Raw genomic sequence first — 19690 nt, forward strand, 5'->3', positions numbered from 1 at the left:
TTGACCACCCAGTTCAGAGTAAGGGGGTCTACGAGTGATGGTCTATCCTTGTCGATCGCAAGCTAACTGAGAAGTCACTATCACATGGGAGGTGTTGGATAGTTGGACTTGCTCTTTACAATATTGCGGTGAAGGGGGTATTGGTCTACTCTTGCATGTTGGGTCTCACACTCTTTGCTCTGAAGGGGGGTGTTGGAGATATCATAGCCAAAGAGTGTATTGGTGTGTAGTACTAGGTGATCTAGTACTACTTCATGTGTGTGTGAGTGCCACGTGTCCATGAGAGGTATATTATCAGCAAGATTTACATGAGGGTCTCAAAAAACAGAGAGCCTCAACAAGAAATCAAAAGCAAAGAGAAACTATTTCCAGGCATGACTGAGGAAGATCTCCTTGATGGCAAGCATCATAGATAGATTGCCGTAGGGAGAGTCTGAAATATTCATAAGATTGCAAGAACGGATTCCCAAAATATCTCATGTTGTGATCCTGCCATATGGTCCAAAAAGCCCAATATCTGATAATATACATCTCATGGATTTACCCCAAAAAAAAAAAAACAGTGAGTGCCACGTGTCATTATGGGACTTATCCCATATGCACTAGGTGCTAGTGTGTGAGTGAGTAGCCTATATAAGGCTTGTACTTCACTTATCTTGATAGACTTGATGAATGAATGAAAGCCTTCTTCATGTTTTCATTTGAGCATCATTTCCTCACACCCTTCTCTCTCTCTCTCTCTCTCTCTCTCTCTCTCTCTCTCTCTCCACCATGTTTCCTACAAGCATGGTTGGGGGTAGATGTAAGACCTTAAGCCACAAATTTGATAGAGCAGGGTATGTTTCACCCTCTAGGTGGTTGAGACATCCCTCCTTGGACATCTATCTTCAGAGATATGGAAGAATGGCAATAGCCCAACATCCAAAACCTTGTAGTGGCCAAGAGAGTACAACTCACATTACATGCATCATCCCTACCACCTCCCCCTCTTATTCTGACAAAGCTACGTTAATATGGTACTGGACTTTTAGAAAGACATGGATGTTACATTCCAATTGAATGTGGCATGACCTCAACAGATTGGTTGACAGAAGTCGGTAGGGAAATCATTTAGTAGTTTGTCCGAATTGAATTTGTATAAAGTTGTACATAGCGGTTCAATTATGTACATATGGTTGTGGTATAATTTATATTTTGTTATGATTTTTGTGATTAAATGAACAAGGGTCAAGTTTGTCGAGGTCTTGGTGAGAGTTGCAGGGAGACTAGAGACTCCTATGTTTCCTTGATGCATGGAATAATGAGCTATGGGATGTGGTTTGCCTAGGTGTAATCCATTTACATAGTGTAATGAAACCCTACCAAAAGAAGGAACACATCCAAAAAATTGCTAAGTTGAAAGATTACATCAAGAGAAAATCTCGATGTAGGACAAATATACATCATGATCTATGCAGTGAGTTTGCAGACAATCGAAGAGCGATTGCTGCAAAGAATGACGGAAGAAAACAAAAGTATTTTGGTGATGATTTGATAAATAATAGGCATCAGAGTGATAGGCCTCCAATCAGCCAGAGATTCATAGATTGGCTTCTTGGGTAGAAGTTTTACAAGCCATTTCTTCCAAGAATCCGGCATGTATTGATTTCGCCAAGCACTATTTATCATTTGCAACAAAGGAGATTTGAGGAGATCCGAATAAGCCAAGAAAAATTCAACTGCGAGACCATCCCAGCAGGGAGATTTCCATCGACCACATGATTTAACAGCATCACTTAGCTCTCTTTCAGTGGAAGGAGCTTCCAAATCCAAAGCCTGTGTAGGTGAGACAATGGGAATAACATGCTGTAATAATTGGTGTCTTGCTGAAATAACCTCTTGTGAAGGAGGATTTGCTCTACCAAATTGAGCAGCAAAATGATGAACACAAGCTGCGGCAAGCTGTGCTCGAGAAGAAGCCTAAACACCATTAGAGAGAAGAACCTTGCAAATACTTTGAGAGTGCCTCTTAAAATGTAAGCCTTTAAAAAAGGCTTTGGATGAACATCCTTTATCCAAAAAAGCCCTCTGTCGTGTCCGTGTCTCCCATTTTAGAAATTTTATATTATCATTGCACTCCAAACAATGTTTAGCCTGGCATAAAATCTGGTTTTCTTCCATAGAAAGATTTCTAATGTGACTCAGCTCAGACATGGATTGACACGTGTGTTTAGCATGAGCAACATTCTCTCTCAAATTCTTCATGTAAGTTTTGCCATAGTTGTGAATAACTGCTTGCATTCTAGCAACGAAAGCTTCCCAAACATAGTCAATATCATTGAGAGCAACAACTGGCTAAAACTCATGTTTCACCAAGAAAACCACACCCGAAAAAGAGTGCTCACCTGCATAAAATATGTCATACCCAGCAAAGTGCCCATAACAACCAGCATACATATGTTGATTGTGCTCTTGCCATGCCACTATGTCAAGCTGTAATTGATTGAGATAGCCCCAGACAAGTTTCCATTTCCTAGGATCACATAAACCTTATACATTGAGAGTCAAACATTATATGTGACAACATAATATGTACAGCTGAGAACCAAAAGTATCAAGTCTGCATTTCAATCTCAGGATCCGTCCCACAACCCTAAGAAGAAACAAGTGTTTGTGGAGAAGACAGAAGACCCGTAATTTCCTCTTCAAGGAAGAGGCTGTGACTTGCTGTCACAGCAGCCCAAGTAATGCCAATTCCTGAATTTCTTCAGAAGTATGACCATTAGAAGATGACCCATTCCATGTACGAGGAGGGAGAGGTCTCGGTGTTGTCTCAGTTTTTCTTGGACTATGCCAAGCTTCCTGCAATGTTTTCTCTTTTACTTTCAACGGAGAAGTAGAAGGCATCAAAGAAGAAGCATTGCCATTTGAGCTTTGCCCATATCCTGGGCTGCACTGATAGGCTTGATGGACTTAGTTTTAGCCACTGAGAAGCCACCAGTTTCCTTAGGCTGCATCTGAGTACGCATAGCATCCACAGGCATTTTGATGAAATCGAAGGGCATTGGGAGGCCATGTGCCCAAACTTTTTACATTCAAAGCAAGCTCTTGCAAATAACCCCCATTTGAGCTTATAAAAGGCACTTCCCATAGCAACATGATTCACTGTAACAAAGTAAGATTCGGGAGTGGGATTATAAGTATCCCATAAGATGCAAAATCTATTTGAATTCCCATTTGGCCTAGGTGGACAAACCACCTTTCCCAAAGACGCTGCAATTTTTGGCAAAAGTGAAGCCAAGCATTGAGGGAAATCAACCACCACCACCCACACCAGACATTGATGTCAAAAATCAATGCCCGATAATCCTTGGTGGGCGAATATGGTAGAACATGAACCATCTGTTGTCCATAAAAAAGTGGAGAATGTTCAAGGAGCATCTGTTTATTTTGCTCATCAGCCATAATAACTTCCAAAAACCCCGGGCTGCATAGTGTACTTTACGAACAAAATAACCACCCAATGTTCTGGTCAACCAGTTACTCACATCTGCTGCAACCGGCATACGACTTGGGATAATGACAGCATGCTTCTCATATTCGCGCACAAGATCTGCTATATCATCAACCTCTACCATAATCCCAACTGTGGGTGTGGAATCTTTCCAATTCTTCCAGGTATCTTCAAAACCCTCATGCATAACATCAAAAACCAGCTGTGCCTCAAGCAAGACATGCACAGGGTCATCCTGACCCAAGTCTTGCTTTTGTTTCTTATGAGAGTGAATCTTCATTAAAGCCACGCAGTGTCACCAAAAAACGCATTTTGGGGCACCGAAACGCGAAGAAACGTTTCTAGCAGATTCGTTTCTAACAACCATTTAGGGCGAAACGCCTGGCTGTCAAAAATTTCGCTGCGACGGGTTAGGGCCGAATTTGGCCGCCGTTTCTGTTTTTTGGCTCCTCTCTCGCACCGCTCCATTGCTTGCCTTGCTCCTAGTGCCTACCATCTACTCTACCCTCTACTCTACCTTCTACTCTACCCTCTTCTCTCCTCTACTCTCCTCACTCTCTACTCTCTACTCTACTCTACCCTCTACTCTAGTCTCTACCCTCTACCCTCTACTCTACCCTACCCTCTACTCTCCTCTAGCCTCTACTCTCTACTCTACCCTCTACTCTAGAGTCTAGAGTCTACCCTCTACAATCTACTCTACTCTACCCTCTACTCTCCTCTACCCTCTACCCTCTACTCTCCTCTAGCCTCTCTACTCTACCCTCTACTCTAGAGTCTAGAGTCGACTCTCTACAATCTACTCTACTCTACTCTCTACTCCCATACCATGGCCTCAAGACGTGCCGGTGGACCGAGTGGAAGCACAAGGCGGGATGTATGGCAGGATACCGTTTTTATAAAGAGATATGGCACATCTAGCACGAGGAGGTCAGTATGCAAGTTTTGTGGTGACACTTTGACGGGATCTGCCTCTCGAGTTCGAGCACTTTTTTTATGGATCGGAGGCCAGGGTAAGAGTGCTTGCCATGCCATTCCAGAGGGGATATTCTTGGCCTATGGAGGTACCCCATCCAAATTTGCTGAGATTCGATCCCTGCTCCATCCCGTGATCACTCATATTTTTAGGCGTTTCTAAACAAAACGCCTATAAAAATCTAGAAATGTTTCTTGTGACACTGAAGCCACGTAACAGAAAGGAGGTAAAAACAAAGGAGAAGACAAGAAGACAAGTGTATGAACAAAGCAGCTACACAAAGGGCAAAAAAAGATAGGAGAACAAGGAGCACAAAGGTATTGACAAGAAAAAGAGACTGAACCATGCAATAGACAGCGAGAGGAAAAAAGGGAAAGAGAAAGAAGAGCTAACGAAAGGCAGCAAGCGGTGACAACGACATGCAACACTCCAAGAAACGACAAACAACAGGTACGAAAATAGAGAGCAAAAAAATGAGGAGCTGCTGAGGTAGACGAACTTGTAGAAGGGTCAAGGGACTCAAGACGGGCTACCAAGGAGATCACGAGACCTGAAATGGAGCTTCAGAGATGGCGCAGGATGTGCAGAAATGGCACGGGACCCTAGACGAGCATCCAAAGACCTGAGTCTGGGCTCTATGGAAGTCGCAAGACTTGGGACAGGGCTCCAGAGGATGCGCAAAACCCTAAACGGGCCTGTGACAACAAGAAAATGCCATACAACTAGCTCGACTTGCACACACACACACTTTTTTTATATAGTGAAAGCCATGATTGTTTATATTACAAGAAAAACCACCTCAAAGCGAGGAGCTAGAAATTACATCAGCTGGAACCTCTGTATATGCTAAATATACATCTGATTGATGTAGCAAGTCTGCAAGCAGTCAAAAAAAGATTGCTGCAGAGAACACCTGAAGAAAGCAAATAAAGAAAATGTTGGATCACCAAAGACTTTACAATTCCTGTTTATCCACAAAGTCCAAAGTGCCCAATAACGAACCCAAACAAAGAAAAGATCAAACTCCTGAGTGTGCAAATGAAAACCAAAGAGCCAGAAGAATTTCCCAAAAGCAAGAGTCGGGAATCTCGTTCTCAACCCCTGTCGAAGAAAATCTAGGAACTCACGGGAAGACGTGCAAAACCAGAACAAATGAAGCACAGTCTCCTAAGAAGCCAAACATCTGCGACATACAGTAGGAGCAATGTGTCTACATGCCAGTAGTTGGCAAGATGGAAAAACCCCCAAAAGAACTCTCCAAAAAAAGACTTGTTGCCGAAGAGGAACTTTATATGCCTAAAGTTACCTTAGTCTCTTTCTCCACCACGTAGTTGGCCGATGCATTCATCAAATAGAATTAGCCTTATCTAACCCAAGGCTGAGGCAAAAGGATTTTATATAATGCAGGCACTATATTTTGAGATAGCCTCAAAGGACGAAAGGAGGACTCTCGGGGAGTCAAAATCCAATCCTCCAGCCTATCCTGAAGTTCCAAAGGAGGAATTGGGACAAAAGGTGAAAGCATACAAGTAATTTTTTGCCATAGAGGACAATAATGAGATCCCAAGCCATACCGTGTGGCTACAAGAGAAAAAGGCAAAATAGTTCCATCATCATGAATGACATCTGCAACAGAAGTAATTCCTTTGAAAGTAACAAAATAGGAACGCCTAGATTCCTGTAAAGCCAGCAGAGGCTGAAAAGCTTTTGACCAGTGAATACTTTCAACCCTCAAGGAATTTCCTTTCAAAGAATCACGGCCATGCCGTTCCAAGTGAGAAAGGACGTGCTTCCAATCAAGAAGCAAGCTGGAGACCAAAGGGCAAGCATGCAATGTACCATCAAAGCAACCAAGTAAGAAATCCCATTGAGTGGGTTGCCAGTGACCAAAGGAAGAAGTATTGATTTGTTGTAACAAAGAGCGAATCATAACAGCCCAAGGCTGATCACCTTGCATAAATTGCAGCAGCATTTTCCCTTTGTTAGCAAGGATGTGCACCTGGATATCAATGATATTAAGACCTCCATGCATTTTTGGTGAACATAGTCGATGCACTGAAAGCAGTCTTAGAATTTTCCGGCCATGCTTGGTTCCATGATTACAGACATGAAAGAAGCAAGATCCACTTTAATGAACATGATCCGAGGCAAATAGAATTGAATATAGGCCACTAGAATGGATCGCACTATTCGAAGTCAAACATGCAATGGCATTTTCCCTTTGTGAGCAAGGATGTGCACCTGGATATCAATGATATTAAGACCTTCATGCATTTTTTGTGAACATAGTCGATGCACTGAAAGCAGTCTTAGACTTTTCCGGCCATGCTTGGATCGCAAAAAGAGTTCCATGATTACAGACATGAAAGAAGCAAGATCCGCTTTAGTAAACATGATCAGAGGCAAATAGAATTGAATATAGGCCACTAGAATGGATTGCACTGTTCGAAGTCGAGCATGCAATGGCCAGGTTGCTAGTTTCCAATATTCAATCTTTTTTCTGAGCTTGACAAGCACCCAATCAATCTGATGACAACGGGTGATTCCCCAACCCAAAGGGTAACCAAGATGACGAACAATCTAAGCGGGTGGAATTATTTCCCCTGGCCATAAGAGACCATGCCAATCTTTAGAATGCAAGGGGAGCAACTTAGACTTCTGAAAATTCACATGAAGACCAGCTACCAAGCCATAGAGCAAAAGAGCTTGCATCAATGCGAAAAGATAATTCTGAGTATTCTTTGGAGTAAAAAAGGAATCATCAGCGTAGGCTTGAGCAACCATGCTGCGATTTTCTGCCATTTCCAAGCCATGAAGGATTCCTGTATCCACCAAATGGTCTATATATTGCAACATAGGATGCGTAGCAATGGCATACAGCAAAGCACGAAGGGGACATCCCTGACGGACCGAACAAAGAAGAGTCCATTCTTCAGAAATGTCTCCAGAGAGAATACAGGCAGCTTTACTGTCCTCATAGAGCCAAATAACCTGCTGCATTTTTATTCCAAACCCCAAAGCTCTCTCTAAGGATGGATGGAAAAGTGAGCATAAAGCAAAGTCCTTTATGATGAGAATCGAGATGCTGGTAAGAAGCGAACTACTTTTCTAGGTTTTTCCGCCTTTGGATTTGTGCAAGACATGTTTTGCCATAGGACTGAAAGTGGATAGGTTTAAAAGGGGAAGCACATCTCTCATGCAGAAAACTTGAAGACCCAGCAAATCTCAAAAGGCCTAGTACATCTAAAATGCATGCTAAGAATGTAATTTCTATGCCTACAAGGCTTATAGACCTACTACATCAAACAACTCATAGAATACCTTTTGTTCACAAAGAAAATTGGTCAACAGTTACAAGCTTACATCATCTTGAAGCACAAAAGCTTTATTCTCTTTGATGAGCAAGACTTGGAAGAAAGACCAAAGTGTGATACAATGCCTAATGAATAGATTAAGAGAATACTATATTGTTTGATTTATTAATCTTCTGACTATGCAACCAAATCAAGCAGCAGCCTGCAGAAGCACAGGTCTGCCATACAGCTGAACTGAGATTCCAGTCAGCAATCTCCAGTATAATCCAACCCATAATAGAAAGAAAGACAAAATTATATTTCCTCATTTCTAAAATCCAAGCTTTGCATTTTGTAGCAGCTATTGGAAAGTAGATATTACTTGGTCTGTTCATAAGTTTCCTCAAACTCCTTGGTTGTTGGATATATAAAGTCAGATATAGCATCATAATTTTTCGATCTGCGGTAAAATTTAGCTCCTCGTATGACTGTTCCCAAATCAATTCCGTCCTCCTGCAACATAGAGAAGTAAGTCCACAAAAGCCCAAAACTAAAACTTTAAAACATGTAAGGTAACAAAATGCATCTGCATGAATTCTCCTTAGACTGCCTTGCTCCTAGAAGAAATAGGAATACCTACCAGCAGCAATGTGTGACCAGAATCTTTATAGTACCTAACACAACAATTCTGTAAAGTTTTCTTCAACCTCTTCGCCTCTTCAGCGCTTGGCAACATTTGATCTTTCCCACTGACCATGTAAAGACTAATTTTAGGTAAAAGTCCAACCAATCAGTACAGTTTCAACTTTCTGAACCCTCCTTGAAACTAGCAATTAAACTCTTATGATAAACTTTCTGAACCCTCATTTGAAACTCGCAATTGAACACGTATGTAATCCATCAACCAAAGTAAAGTATGTTTCCCCTTCCTTTTCCAGGATGCAATCCCAACACATGTCAGCAATTCAGCTCAAAGAGAACAACAGAATCATCACATAGCATTGTATGCATACAGCAAGGAAAAGAATCTGAAATTTTGGTGGCTGCTTGAAAGGAAAATGTTCCAGTCTCACTACTATAAGACCACGTAAGTATCCTTTGATACGTTTCAAAATTTCCAGCCACTTTCGAAATCCCTCTTCCTTTGTTCCTACTCCTGTCATAAAGTGACACACCTTCTGGACAACAGAGGTTACTGAGGACAGTTTCACAACAGGAAGATGCTGTCGAAAAATGCATTGCACATCAAATGCAATGACACAACAATCAATCATCCAAGAACTACAAGTGCTTAATATTACATCAAGATACCCAGAACAACTATATACCTTGGCAAGATAATGATTTCCACCCTTCTGAACTTACCTTTCTTGTAATAACATGGCCATGATAACAAAGCCTAATTAGCCCCCACTCAGCTAAATACATCGCCAACATACTTGTCCCAGCATGTAAGTGTCACAACTTTATACATGGATATTTTTCCAAAAGGGAATCCACATGTTCATGAAAAGCCACCTTGAGAAAAAGTCAAAATAGATTTAATGTCATTCTCTAAAAAAGGTTCTAAAAAAGCAACCAATGAAATATGATGCCACACTTCTTGCCCTTCACAAGGCAAGTGCCCAGGTTTAGATGGATTGCTGCCTTCCTTTTTTGTTGCTGCTTATGACACGACTGGGGACCATGCTACCTCAGCCCTACAAGGCTGATGCTTGATTCATTTACAGAGGGTCTTAACCAAAGGGGGGTTGCAGAAATTCGATCTACTGATGGAGGACCATCACTCTTTTGGGCATCCTTTACAAGATTTTGGCCAAAGCTATGAGTTCATGTTTAGACCATGCTTCCAAATCTTACTCATGATACACACACAGGCTTTGTGCATGGCCAAAGCATTTTTTATAACATCTTTTTCATTTTGGTAGACTTCAGATTGGGCTATGCAGAGTGGCCAGAAGCTAGCCATTCTACTCTTGAATTTCGAGAAAGCTTACGACATAGTAGATTGGATTTCTCCGAGTGCACCCTTCTATATTTCAGTTTTTCAAAGGCTTGGATCAAAGGGGTCTCTTCTTTGTACAGATCAGCCCACAGCCAAGTGCTTATTAGAGGGGACATGGGAGAGAGATTTCACATTTCTAGATCAGTCCGACACTAATGTGTGAAAGTGCAGTTGAAATGCGACTAGAAACTGAGAGCAAAACAAGTGAATTGAAACAGCAAATAGATGGAAATGGGCACGAGATGTCAGGGAAAAATCTACATTGACTCCTGAGAAAAATCTCCAGGTGGGCCTATCTATAGGAGTCCCCCTGCTGATTGGGCCAACCTCTAGTCACTCTACCCCGACCCAACTAGCTGGTTGGGTAGCCAAATCTGGCCCCAACCCCACCTGATGAGGCTGGCCAAAACTGGCCCTTCAACCAGCCCTAATCCACACCAATGTTCAGCCCTCCAACCAGTAGTTAGCCATGGCCATGTGCCCTGGCTAAACTCCCAACTATCCTACAGAAAACACAGTGAGAAAGGACTCACACACTACACCTCTCTCTGGGCAGGCACACCCACATAGCAGCCCTCTTTCTCTAGTATACATCTAGGAGATGACTAACTCCGACAAGATGTCCTCTTGTCCCTTTCTTGTATTTTTTTCTGGTGGAAGCAATGAGCATCTTTTTGGAGATCTTGGATAGTGAGCTTACTAATGACACTGGTGTTTTTTTAATGCCACTCCACATACTCTCACTTCTTCCAAGGCAGCCTTGGATTTATGGAACAAATCCAATGGCTTCTAGATAATTAACACACCCCAGATTGGGGGCTCATTTCGATTTTACTTGAATTCAGAGAGGTGACTCTGTTAGATACTTGGGTTGCAAAAGGAGGCATGGCCATCTCTCCCTCATAGCAATTTGCTCCTATGTTGGAGAGTATCATGGAAAAACTCCTCTTTTGGAGTTCTGCTAGATTTGATCTCACTTCCAAGGTGATTGTTGTTAACCAAATACTGCTGGCCATGGCCTTGTTTGTTTGCTCTTGTTTGTGCCATTCTCGAGACTGTATCACTCAACTACGAAGGCCTATAAGCAACTTTTTGTGAGTGGACTAGATGGTGTGGCAGGACACCATAACCAAGATGACTTGAGAGAATTTGATTCTCCCCACGTAGAAAGGGGGTCTCAATATCATTGATCTAGACTTACATCCAGGGCCTTGCTTTGAAAAGTTGTGGTCGACGAATTCTACCAGGACATGAACCTTGGAAAGATTTCATTGCATAAAGTCCTATTCCCCTTCCACAAGTTGGGATTGGATGGATAGTAGCAAGTGGATTTTTACTTCAACGAATCTCAGGATTCCCTCCTCCCCTCAAGTGGCGACTGGTGGACAGTAGCATTTGCATTGTACTTTCAGAGATGGATTCCTTTAGATGCATGGTCTCGTCTCTGGTGTTACAAGCAATTTGAGCCAAGCGTGCAGGGCATCGATGTAGCTGATGCTTTAGTGAAAGCAGTGTAGACTTTCTTTGGCTAGCTTTGTCACAAGAGTGTTGCAGATATCATAGTCAAAGAGTGTGTTGGTGTGAAGTGTTGTTGTGTAGTACTAGGTGATCTAGTACTAGTCTATGTGTGTGAGTCTTGTGTGAGTGCCACGTGTCATCATGGGACTTATCCCATATGCGCTAGATGCTAGTGTGTGAGTGAGTAGCCTATATAAGGCTTGTACTTCACTTGTGTTGATATACTTGATGAATGAATGAAAGCCTTCTTCATGTCATTTGAGCATTATTTCCTCACACCCTAGCCTTCTCTATCTCTCTCTCTTTACCATGTTTCTAACATGGTATCAAAGACACCTTCCATAGCTACCACGCCACCCTTGTCCTAACCCTAATTCGTCACCCTTGCCCTAACCCTAATTCTGCTTCAGCCTTCTTCCTGCAGCCTCCATTTCTGTAGCCGCCTCAGCCCTACTCTATTTCGCCTCAGCCCTGCCTCATTCTACCTCTTTCTGCGGCCATTAGTTTCCGTTTTCTGCCCCCTCCATACCCAGCCACCGCTTCATCTCGTGCTGCCTCCTTTGTTGCCTTCATGCGAGTGTTTTAGGTGCCCATTTTCCTCTCCTTGTTTGCTGGTCAGCAGCTCCTGCAAGCTGCGCCTACACGTGTGGAGGTTTAGGCAGCTTTGACACCCTAAAAGCTAGCTGGTCTGCACTTCCTTCAGCACACTTCTGCACGTGAGGGTTCCCAGGGTTATTTCGAGGCTATTTCAGAGTCTTTCAACACCCAAGACAGCCTCATCTTGCTGCTGCTGTGTATTCAATCACCTATGAAGGCCCTCCTCATTGAGAAGGATCGTCGCAATAAGGAAGCCGCTCTTTCCTCTCCTATCAATCATGCATTTGCTTCCACAAGCAAATGGAAGACCAACAAGAACATTATTTGTAGGTTTTGCAAGAGGAAAGGACACATTGAAGCACATTGCTTCAAGAAGAAAGCACAGGAACCCTATGCTATGTGTGTTTGTGTTGAGTCACATAAAGGTTCTCAGCCTTGAGTTGTCCCTCTAAATTGAATGTATTTGGAGTCAATAAGAGGTACTCTGCCCTGGGTTGTCCCCCAAAAATGAATGTATTGTCTTTTACTTTGGTTGATGGTATTGACCACCCAGTTCAAAGTAAGGGGTTGACGAGTGATGTTTCACCCTTGTCAGTCACAAGCTGACTAAGAAGTCACTATCACACGAGAGGTGTTGGATAAGGGGGGTGTTGGAGATATCATAGTCAAAGAGTGTGTTGGTGTGAAGTGTTGGTGTGTAGTACTAGGTGATCTAGTACTAGTCTATGTGTGTGTGTCTTGTGTGAGTGCCACGTGTCATCATGGGACTTATCCCATATGCACTAGGTGCTAGTGTGTGAGTGAGTAGCCTATATAAGGCTTGTACTTCACTTGTCTTGATATACTTGATGAATGAATGAAAGTTTTCTTCATGTCTTCATTTGAGCATTATTTCCTCACACCCTAACCTTCTCTCTCTCTCTCTCTCTCTCTCTCTCTCTCTCTCTCTCTCTCTCTCTCTCTTCACCATGTTTCTAACATAGAGATGGATGCTTTTGTAGGGATTCGCATCGAATGTTAGCCAATCAATGATGTAGTTTATTGTTTGAAGCTACTAGATCTTTGAAGGATTCATAATGCTTGAAATGTGAATCTTCTCAAACCTTCCCAGGAGATGTGCCAGAGGATATGCCTTCTGTGTGTAGCCAAAAGTTGGGGAACTTGATGATATCTTAGTTCCGGAGCAGGTATTGGCACATAGGGAAAGGAAAGTCAGAGGTAAAGTTTTTCTGGTTTGTATGTGAAGTGGCTGGAAGAGGGTGATCTGGTAGATACACCTAATTTCTTTCAGCTTTACTTTGGAAACTTTTTAGCTTGAACCGACTACGGTTGTGGCTCCTTCGAGCTCAACAGAGCGTAGGTCTGGAGCATGGCCTAATGCTCAAGAGGGGTAGATTCTATGTCTCTTTGTACACACAGGCTCAAATATCTGGAGGTCACTTGGTGACATTGTATGTTTTACCCTAGGTACTGTTTGCTAACAATAGATCTACCTTGGGATTTCTATGATCAGTGTACCAGTCACTATGAGGATTCTGCAGTGTATCTGGATTGCCACCTTGGCTCTGAACAATCATATATGCTATGCTAGTTTGTGATACATGCTTTAATGACGGTATACTTACATGTACTTCAAAATGCAATCGAGGACGCTTGCAAATGTTTCAAGAGAGGGGTATGTCATGAGGGCGTGATTTCTAGTGCATATGCATGTTGGCCTACATGTGGGCACGACCTTGGGAAAACAAGGGGCGAGGTCAAGGGTTGCTTGATGTGCTAGAACCCCTAGCATTTCTGCCTTGGGGGAAAATGTAAAGTCTAGGGCCAAAGGGACCCAAAGAACCTTAGAAATTGAAGTTTGTCATTGGTTTGGTCCCACTAGAGGGGGCAAGAGGCAAATGAGCTCTAAGTTAGTCATTGGTGTTGAACAACTACGGCTTAGGGGCAAACTAAAATGTATGCAAGAGAATTTGAAAGGAAGGCCTTAGAAGGTCTCATGAAGGAAAATGGTGCAGCAAGATCACGTACGGGACGACAAGATCTCCCGAGCTCTTTCGCGCGGACAAACGGAGATAGGTGGTGGCCGTACGATGGTATGGAAGGGGATTGAGAAGCTATGTACGGCCCTATGGGTCCATTAATTGATGCTGATACGGAATTGTACGGCAATTGGTACGGCCTGCAATACGATTCAGTTATTCGCTACTACAGTAGGCAATATGCATGCTTTGCAGTACGGATTCTCCAGGCTTGTGCACGATGCTCTTGGCTGTTGCTGAATGCGTTCTTATGGCTTTCTTGACAAAGCTGAATTCTTTTACACAGATTTGCCGTACAGTTTGTATGGGCCTGTGAAGTGGATTGAGAAGCTGCGTACGGCCCTATGGGTCTATTAATTGATGCTGATACGGAATTGTACGGCAATTGGTATGGCCTGCAGTTGGTACGATTCAGTTGTTTGCTGTTACAGTAGGTAGTATGCATGGTTTGCAGTACGGATTCTCCAAGCTTGTGCACGATGCTCTTGGCTGTTGCTGAATGCATTCTTATGGCTTTCTTGACAAAGCTGAATTCTTCTACACAGATTCGCCGTACAGTTTGTACGGGCTTGTGAAGGGGCTGGTGTTGGCCTATTATTCAGCTCATGTGAGCTATTTGCAAAAACTTTGGGCTGCGCGTACAAGCATTTGGGTCAAGGATGGTTGGTGTGGCTAACTATGTGGCCATGTGAACAGAAAAACTAGCACGGAGTTGTGAATTAGCTCGTGGAAGAGCTTGGGATGAACTCCGGGCTGGTAAAGGGTTCACACATGCTCTCTTGTGTTTGCTCGTGAGCATTGGGTTGGTTTTTTGAAGACACTTGCTTGGCAGGATGATCACAATGAATGCTTGCAGAGGTTATTCGTGCTTCTGAGCATCATGGGCAGTTCAGTTATGCTTTCATCCCATTGTTTGGGTATACCAATGAGTTAGTGGGCACTTGCAATTGTTCAGGGAGCGTGTGGCCTTGTTTGGGCTGCTAGTAACCGCTCCCAGGTTAAATGCTGGTGTTTGCACTAAGAATGGTGGCCTATGGTCACAATGTGTGAGAGCAGAGCCTCTCAGGGCTAATGTGTTGTGATATTGATCCCTATTATGAGTGGGAAGAGCATTGAATGCAAGTGGGTTTGAATTCATTGTGTATCCTATTTGCTGGCTTTGGCAAGTAACATATTCCGTGTGGGAATATGTTTTTGGTTTCTTTAGGAGATGGGTCACATGCAGGCAATGGTTGTAGGCAGACGCCACATCTTTGGTACAGCCTCATTGCTGAGTAGGCAGGGGTCGGGAATCCATGCTTGGAATGGGAAGTATCCCTGGAACCCCAAGAGGGATGGTACAAGTGTGACTGTTATAGTGTTTGCTGTGTTGTGATGCCAATTCTCGTATGGGAAACAAGTTGTTGTATCAGGATATGTGCGACCCATAGGGTGAGAGACTATTGGTCTTGGAAGTCCTGGTCAGAGGAGAAAGCTTGTGTATGCTTCCTTTTTCAACTTTGAGCAGATAGTTGGCTAATTGGGCAGTAGTGACAGCTGTGGGGAACTGAGTGGCTGAGTGGGCTGCTAGTAACAGTTCCACGCTGGGTGCAGTCAATCTGGAATAGAGATGGATTCTTATTGCCAGGTTTAGTAAGAAAGGTGAACAGTAAAGGCTATGCAGGGTATGTGGATGCCCAATGGGATGTGGAATGCCCCAATTGTAAGAAGGAATGTATCCTTTATGTAGCCTGGAATTCAGGGCCTCTCACTTGATTAAAGAAATACCGAAAGGGGTGCCAAGGTTTGGGGCCAATCTGTGTCTTTGTCTTGGTGCAGGGGCACTCTAGCTCCCAATCTGCTGGTAATACTTTTGCTGAATTATTAATGTAACAGTGTTGACTGGTTACTTGTTAGTTTACTGCCCTTTAATTTATTGAAGGCCGGTTTCAGGCATCCTGTCATGTGGAACAATAGTATACTCGGAAGCAGACCTCTCAGTTTTCCTTGTTATATGCAGTAGTCCAAATTGAAGAGAGGTACTCCCTCTGTGGATGCTTGGAAGAATGTCAAAAACCTTCTCGATGATCATTAGTTTCAATTAGTAAGTTACCTCAGAGGAAGTGAGTGGAGAATTGAGCAGATTGACGAAGCTCTAGCTTTGGATTGGGCAGTTATAGATGACAAGCCTCACCATGATTATTCTTGGCTCGGGGATTTTACAAGGTCCCACTTGGATGGTATTTTTCATCCAATTTTCCACCACCTTATGGCAATTTACAGCAGTACTATGAGCAGCCTGCCAAAGCTTCTACAAAGCCATTTGGGGCAGCCACATGCCTTTTTCTTTGAGCTTTCATCCACATATATGGATTTTGAATCATGAATTTCTAAATGTAAGTATTGTTCATTGAACAAATATCACGTGGGGAAATTAGTCACGGTATATTCGAGCACAGATAATTGCAAAGTAGTCTACATGCAAAACACAACAAATTATATAGACACATACAATTGTGAGGCTTAATGTGGTTATAACATACTAATTAAGTATGTGATGACATCACGTCCCTTTACCCCTGTTAAATGTCAATGAATTACACTATGAGATGTTCAAGTTATAGACCAAGGAGCCTTGTATCTTTCAGCCATGCGGCAACACTAAAAGAAGTAAGTCTTCTCTTCAGAAGGTGGTTGTGTTGCAGCCAAATACCTGTGTAATGATTAACTCTGTCATCTTCTAATGCGATTCAGTTAATTCATCCTTCCCTACTCAATTAGATGCAGCATATTCAAGCATAGATAATCCAAGTACTCTACAGCCTGTTACACTTTAGACTGCAAAGTTTTGCAATCGAAGGGGATATATAATCCAAAACTATTAAAAACCATTCCTCAACTTTTAGCCATATACATCCTCATAAAGTATAAAAACAACGCAGATAACAAATGGATTGATGCAACAAGCAAATGGGAAAATGTAGCAATAGGCACATGCATTGGAGAGGCTTGAATGTAGTTACAAATTAAGGTCAAGCTTTCATATGTAATAAAATCAATTCCCTCTGTTACTGTTAAGTGTCAACAAATTACATTATGAAATGTAGACTATGGTTCTACCTTGCAAGGACCAACACTTCAGCCCGAACAGCATGCAAGCGTGAATTTGCATACATTGCAGATGACCTCAACAAATTCAGTTTCCAATGCAAGGTTTGCTTTGGTATAATATCACCAAGAACCTGTAACACCAGGAGGGGAGGAAACCTGCAAGATTAGGTTCAGGTTTGTTGTTTTTCACCTGCTTACATTATAAAGTAAGGCTGAATCAAGATTAGCTTTCTTCACACAACCCCTCATCTACATATCTATCTATATTATTCGTGTTGTGGTCAAGAAATGCATTGTCAGAGTCATGCTCGTATGCAAACAGTCATTCGGGATTATGGGGAAAATTACATGCAAGACTTGAGAGAAGCGGTTGCTAGGGTGAAAAATACATGTCAAATAATGACAAAACTCAGCTATCTGCGGGATTTGACTTTAGATGAGAAAGAAAGAAAGAAAGAAATTTTATTAGAGTCTTCGGAAGACCGATGGGTCTATGAGACTGAAAGAAAACCTGATACAAATCACAGTAAGGGTGGAGCTACTGAAACGAGCATCATCACCTGTGCTGAATCCTAAGTCTAATCATACATAATCAAATACATCTGGATGTAACAATGAAAAGAAAAGGACTGGAGCGGAGCAGAATCCCCCGTATGTCATGTCCCCCTGGCTGGTGCATAGCTGGTGATGGGACGCTGGTGCCCGTCAAGGGGTGCCATGCGTCTCGATCTCTGGACGAGGCTCGACGCAAGACCAGAGCCACCGTGACTCCCGTGGGACGCATCCCAGGTCTAAACAATGATGGGAGGTCCCCCAGAGTGATCTGTGTGTCCCCTCGATGTCTCATGTGGCGTGCTGCGATCGTTGGGTCGGGGTCTCTGTCACGTCGGCAGCTAGAGACTCGACGATCAATGTCACTCGATGAGAAGAACTCTATGATCCTACTCTGAGAGGTGTCTGATGATGTGACCAAGCCCCGTCGCCTAAGTAAGTACTCTCTATGTCGGATTCCCTCGTGAATGAAGGCCGCGAGGCATCTCTGATCTCGATAGGCGAGGAATCTCGAAAGGAGCCCGCAGCCGTCTCTGAAGAGGCAGTGGTAGCGACCTCGGATCTCGTAGTACACTGGGCACCTGAAAATAAAATGCTCCTCCGACTCAACCTCCTGACAGTCGCACAGTATGCATAAGCGATGCTCCCTAGGAATCCCCTCTACTCTGCCGCTCTCTATGCGGAGGCAGTGTGATGATACCCGAAACTGTCCGATGGAGATCCATAGTGAGTGAGGCATATGAAGCTCAGTGTACCCCGGTGGTGTGATGAATCCCTCCTCCAAAATGCGAAGACAATAATCTCTATAGAGCTTCATTGGAAGCTTCCTCGGCTCCAACCAGGTCCTAAAGGTGTGTAGCTGCAGGAGATCCTCTCGAATGACCTGGTTGGTATGTGGCCCAATCGAGATGGTGGGTGGGAGTACCGGAGGGGCATCTAAACTGTACTGAAAAGGAGGTATCCTATCGATGTGGAACCCTAGTCTCACAAACCATCTGTGAGTCCGTGCATACCAGCATCACTCGTCTCCCTCTGCTGCCAACCTCATGGAGGAATCGAGAGCCAACCATGGCAACCTCTGTCTACCTGATGTGCACTCCCCATATGATCTAACCCGGTGTAGATATGTGATGGTCTAAAAGGCTGCATCAAGCTGGAGTGGAGAAGCACCAAACTCGGCCTAAATGATGTGATGTGGTACAGAAAGTTTCCCGCGGATCATCCATGAGAGCATGAGGATCTACAAGCGCTCCACCCGTGTCCACTCTATCTCTGACATGTCAGGCCCCCAACAAGGGCTGCCATACATACCGGCTGGTCGGACCAAGGAGTCGAAGAGAAGAGCCTTGGTCCGGGGTCCTGGAAGTGAGAGTGAAAGCATTGTCTCTCTAGCCGAGCCAGTGAGGCGCATCCCCTGTTCAATCTGGCCTGCATCGCTGGTCTCATCGTGAAGATCGGGCCGGAGAAGATGACCCCCAAGTAAGTGTATGAGGATACCTTGGTCTTGCCAAGGTCAACCTCCAAATCATGGGATGAACAAAAAGCCTGCAGCGCATCCAGGTGTTGCTGGAGCCCCTCGGATGTGGACAACAAGAGTACCACGTCATCTGCATAAAGAAGAATCCTGATGATGATCCCGGCAAGTGAGCAACCGGTCCCTCCGAACGTCCCCATGAAAGTCTCAAGCTCATCGATGTAGATGCCAAACAGGGTCGGTGATAAGGGACAACCCTGTTTGACCCCTATGGTACTCAGGATCTCATCTGTCCAACCTGTGCCTGTACGAACTCGGCCTCAGACTCTCTCATACAGTGCCATGACTGCCCAGATGATCTCCTGATCTAATCCCAGTGTCTGTAGGCGTGTGATAAGACGAGCTCGAGGTACTATGTCAAAGGCTTTGCGGAAATCCACAAAGCAACAATATACCCTCTCCTTTCGTGATCTGGCCTCTTCAATGACACTCCTGAGTGTGAGTATGTGATCCATAGTCCCATGGTCTCGCCTGAAACCGGCCTGACTCTCTGCTTTGAGCCCTCTCATCTCTGCAAACAGGCTGACCGATGCATCCAATACAGCTGCATAGATCTTGGACATCACATGTCCAATCATGATAGTCCTGTAGTT

At 43.7% G+C, this 19690-nt stretch overlaps 1 protein-coding gene across 2 annotated transcripts in view; it reads right to left on the minus strand.

The window, feature by feature from the left end:
• Positions 1-19690, minus strand: part of LOC147899148 (phytyl ester synthase 1, chloroplastic-like) — a 72335-nt gene that overhangs the window by 7360 nt on the left and 45285 nt on the right. The window contains exons 7-9 of one of the 2 annotated variants that reach the window (XM_087377900.1): positions 17021-17142; positions 8403-8511; positions 8145-8275 (exon numbers count right to left, since the gene is read on the minus strand). In XM_087377900.1, coding sequence (XP_087234026.1) covers positions 8145-8275; positions 8403-8511; positions 17021-17142 — 362 coding nt within the window. Of the gene's footprint in view, positions 1-8144; positions 8276-8402; positions 8527-17020; positions 17143-19690 lie in introns of both variants that reach the window. The other variant, XM_087377899.1, reaches the window with a different exon arrangement.

Source organism: Dipteris shenzhenensis, chromosome 8 (assembly GCF_047967505.1).
Source record: "Dipteris shenzhenensis isolate YYH24624 ecotype China chromosome 8, Dip_SZ_1.0, whole genome shotgun sequence".
NCBI classification, from domain to species: Eukaryota; Viridiplantae; Streptophyta; class Polypodiopsida; order Gleicheniales; family Dipteridaceae; genus Dipteris; species Dipteris shenzhenensis.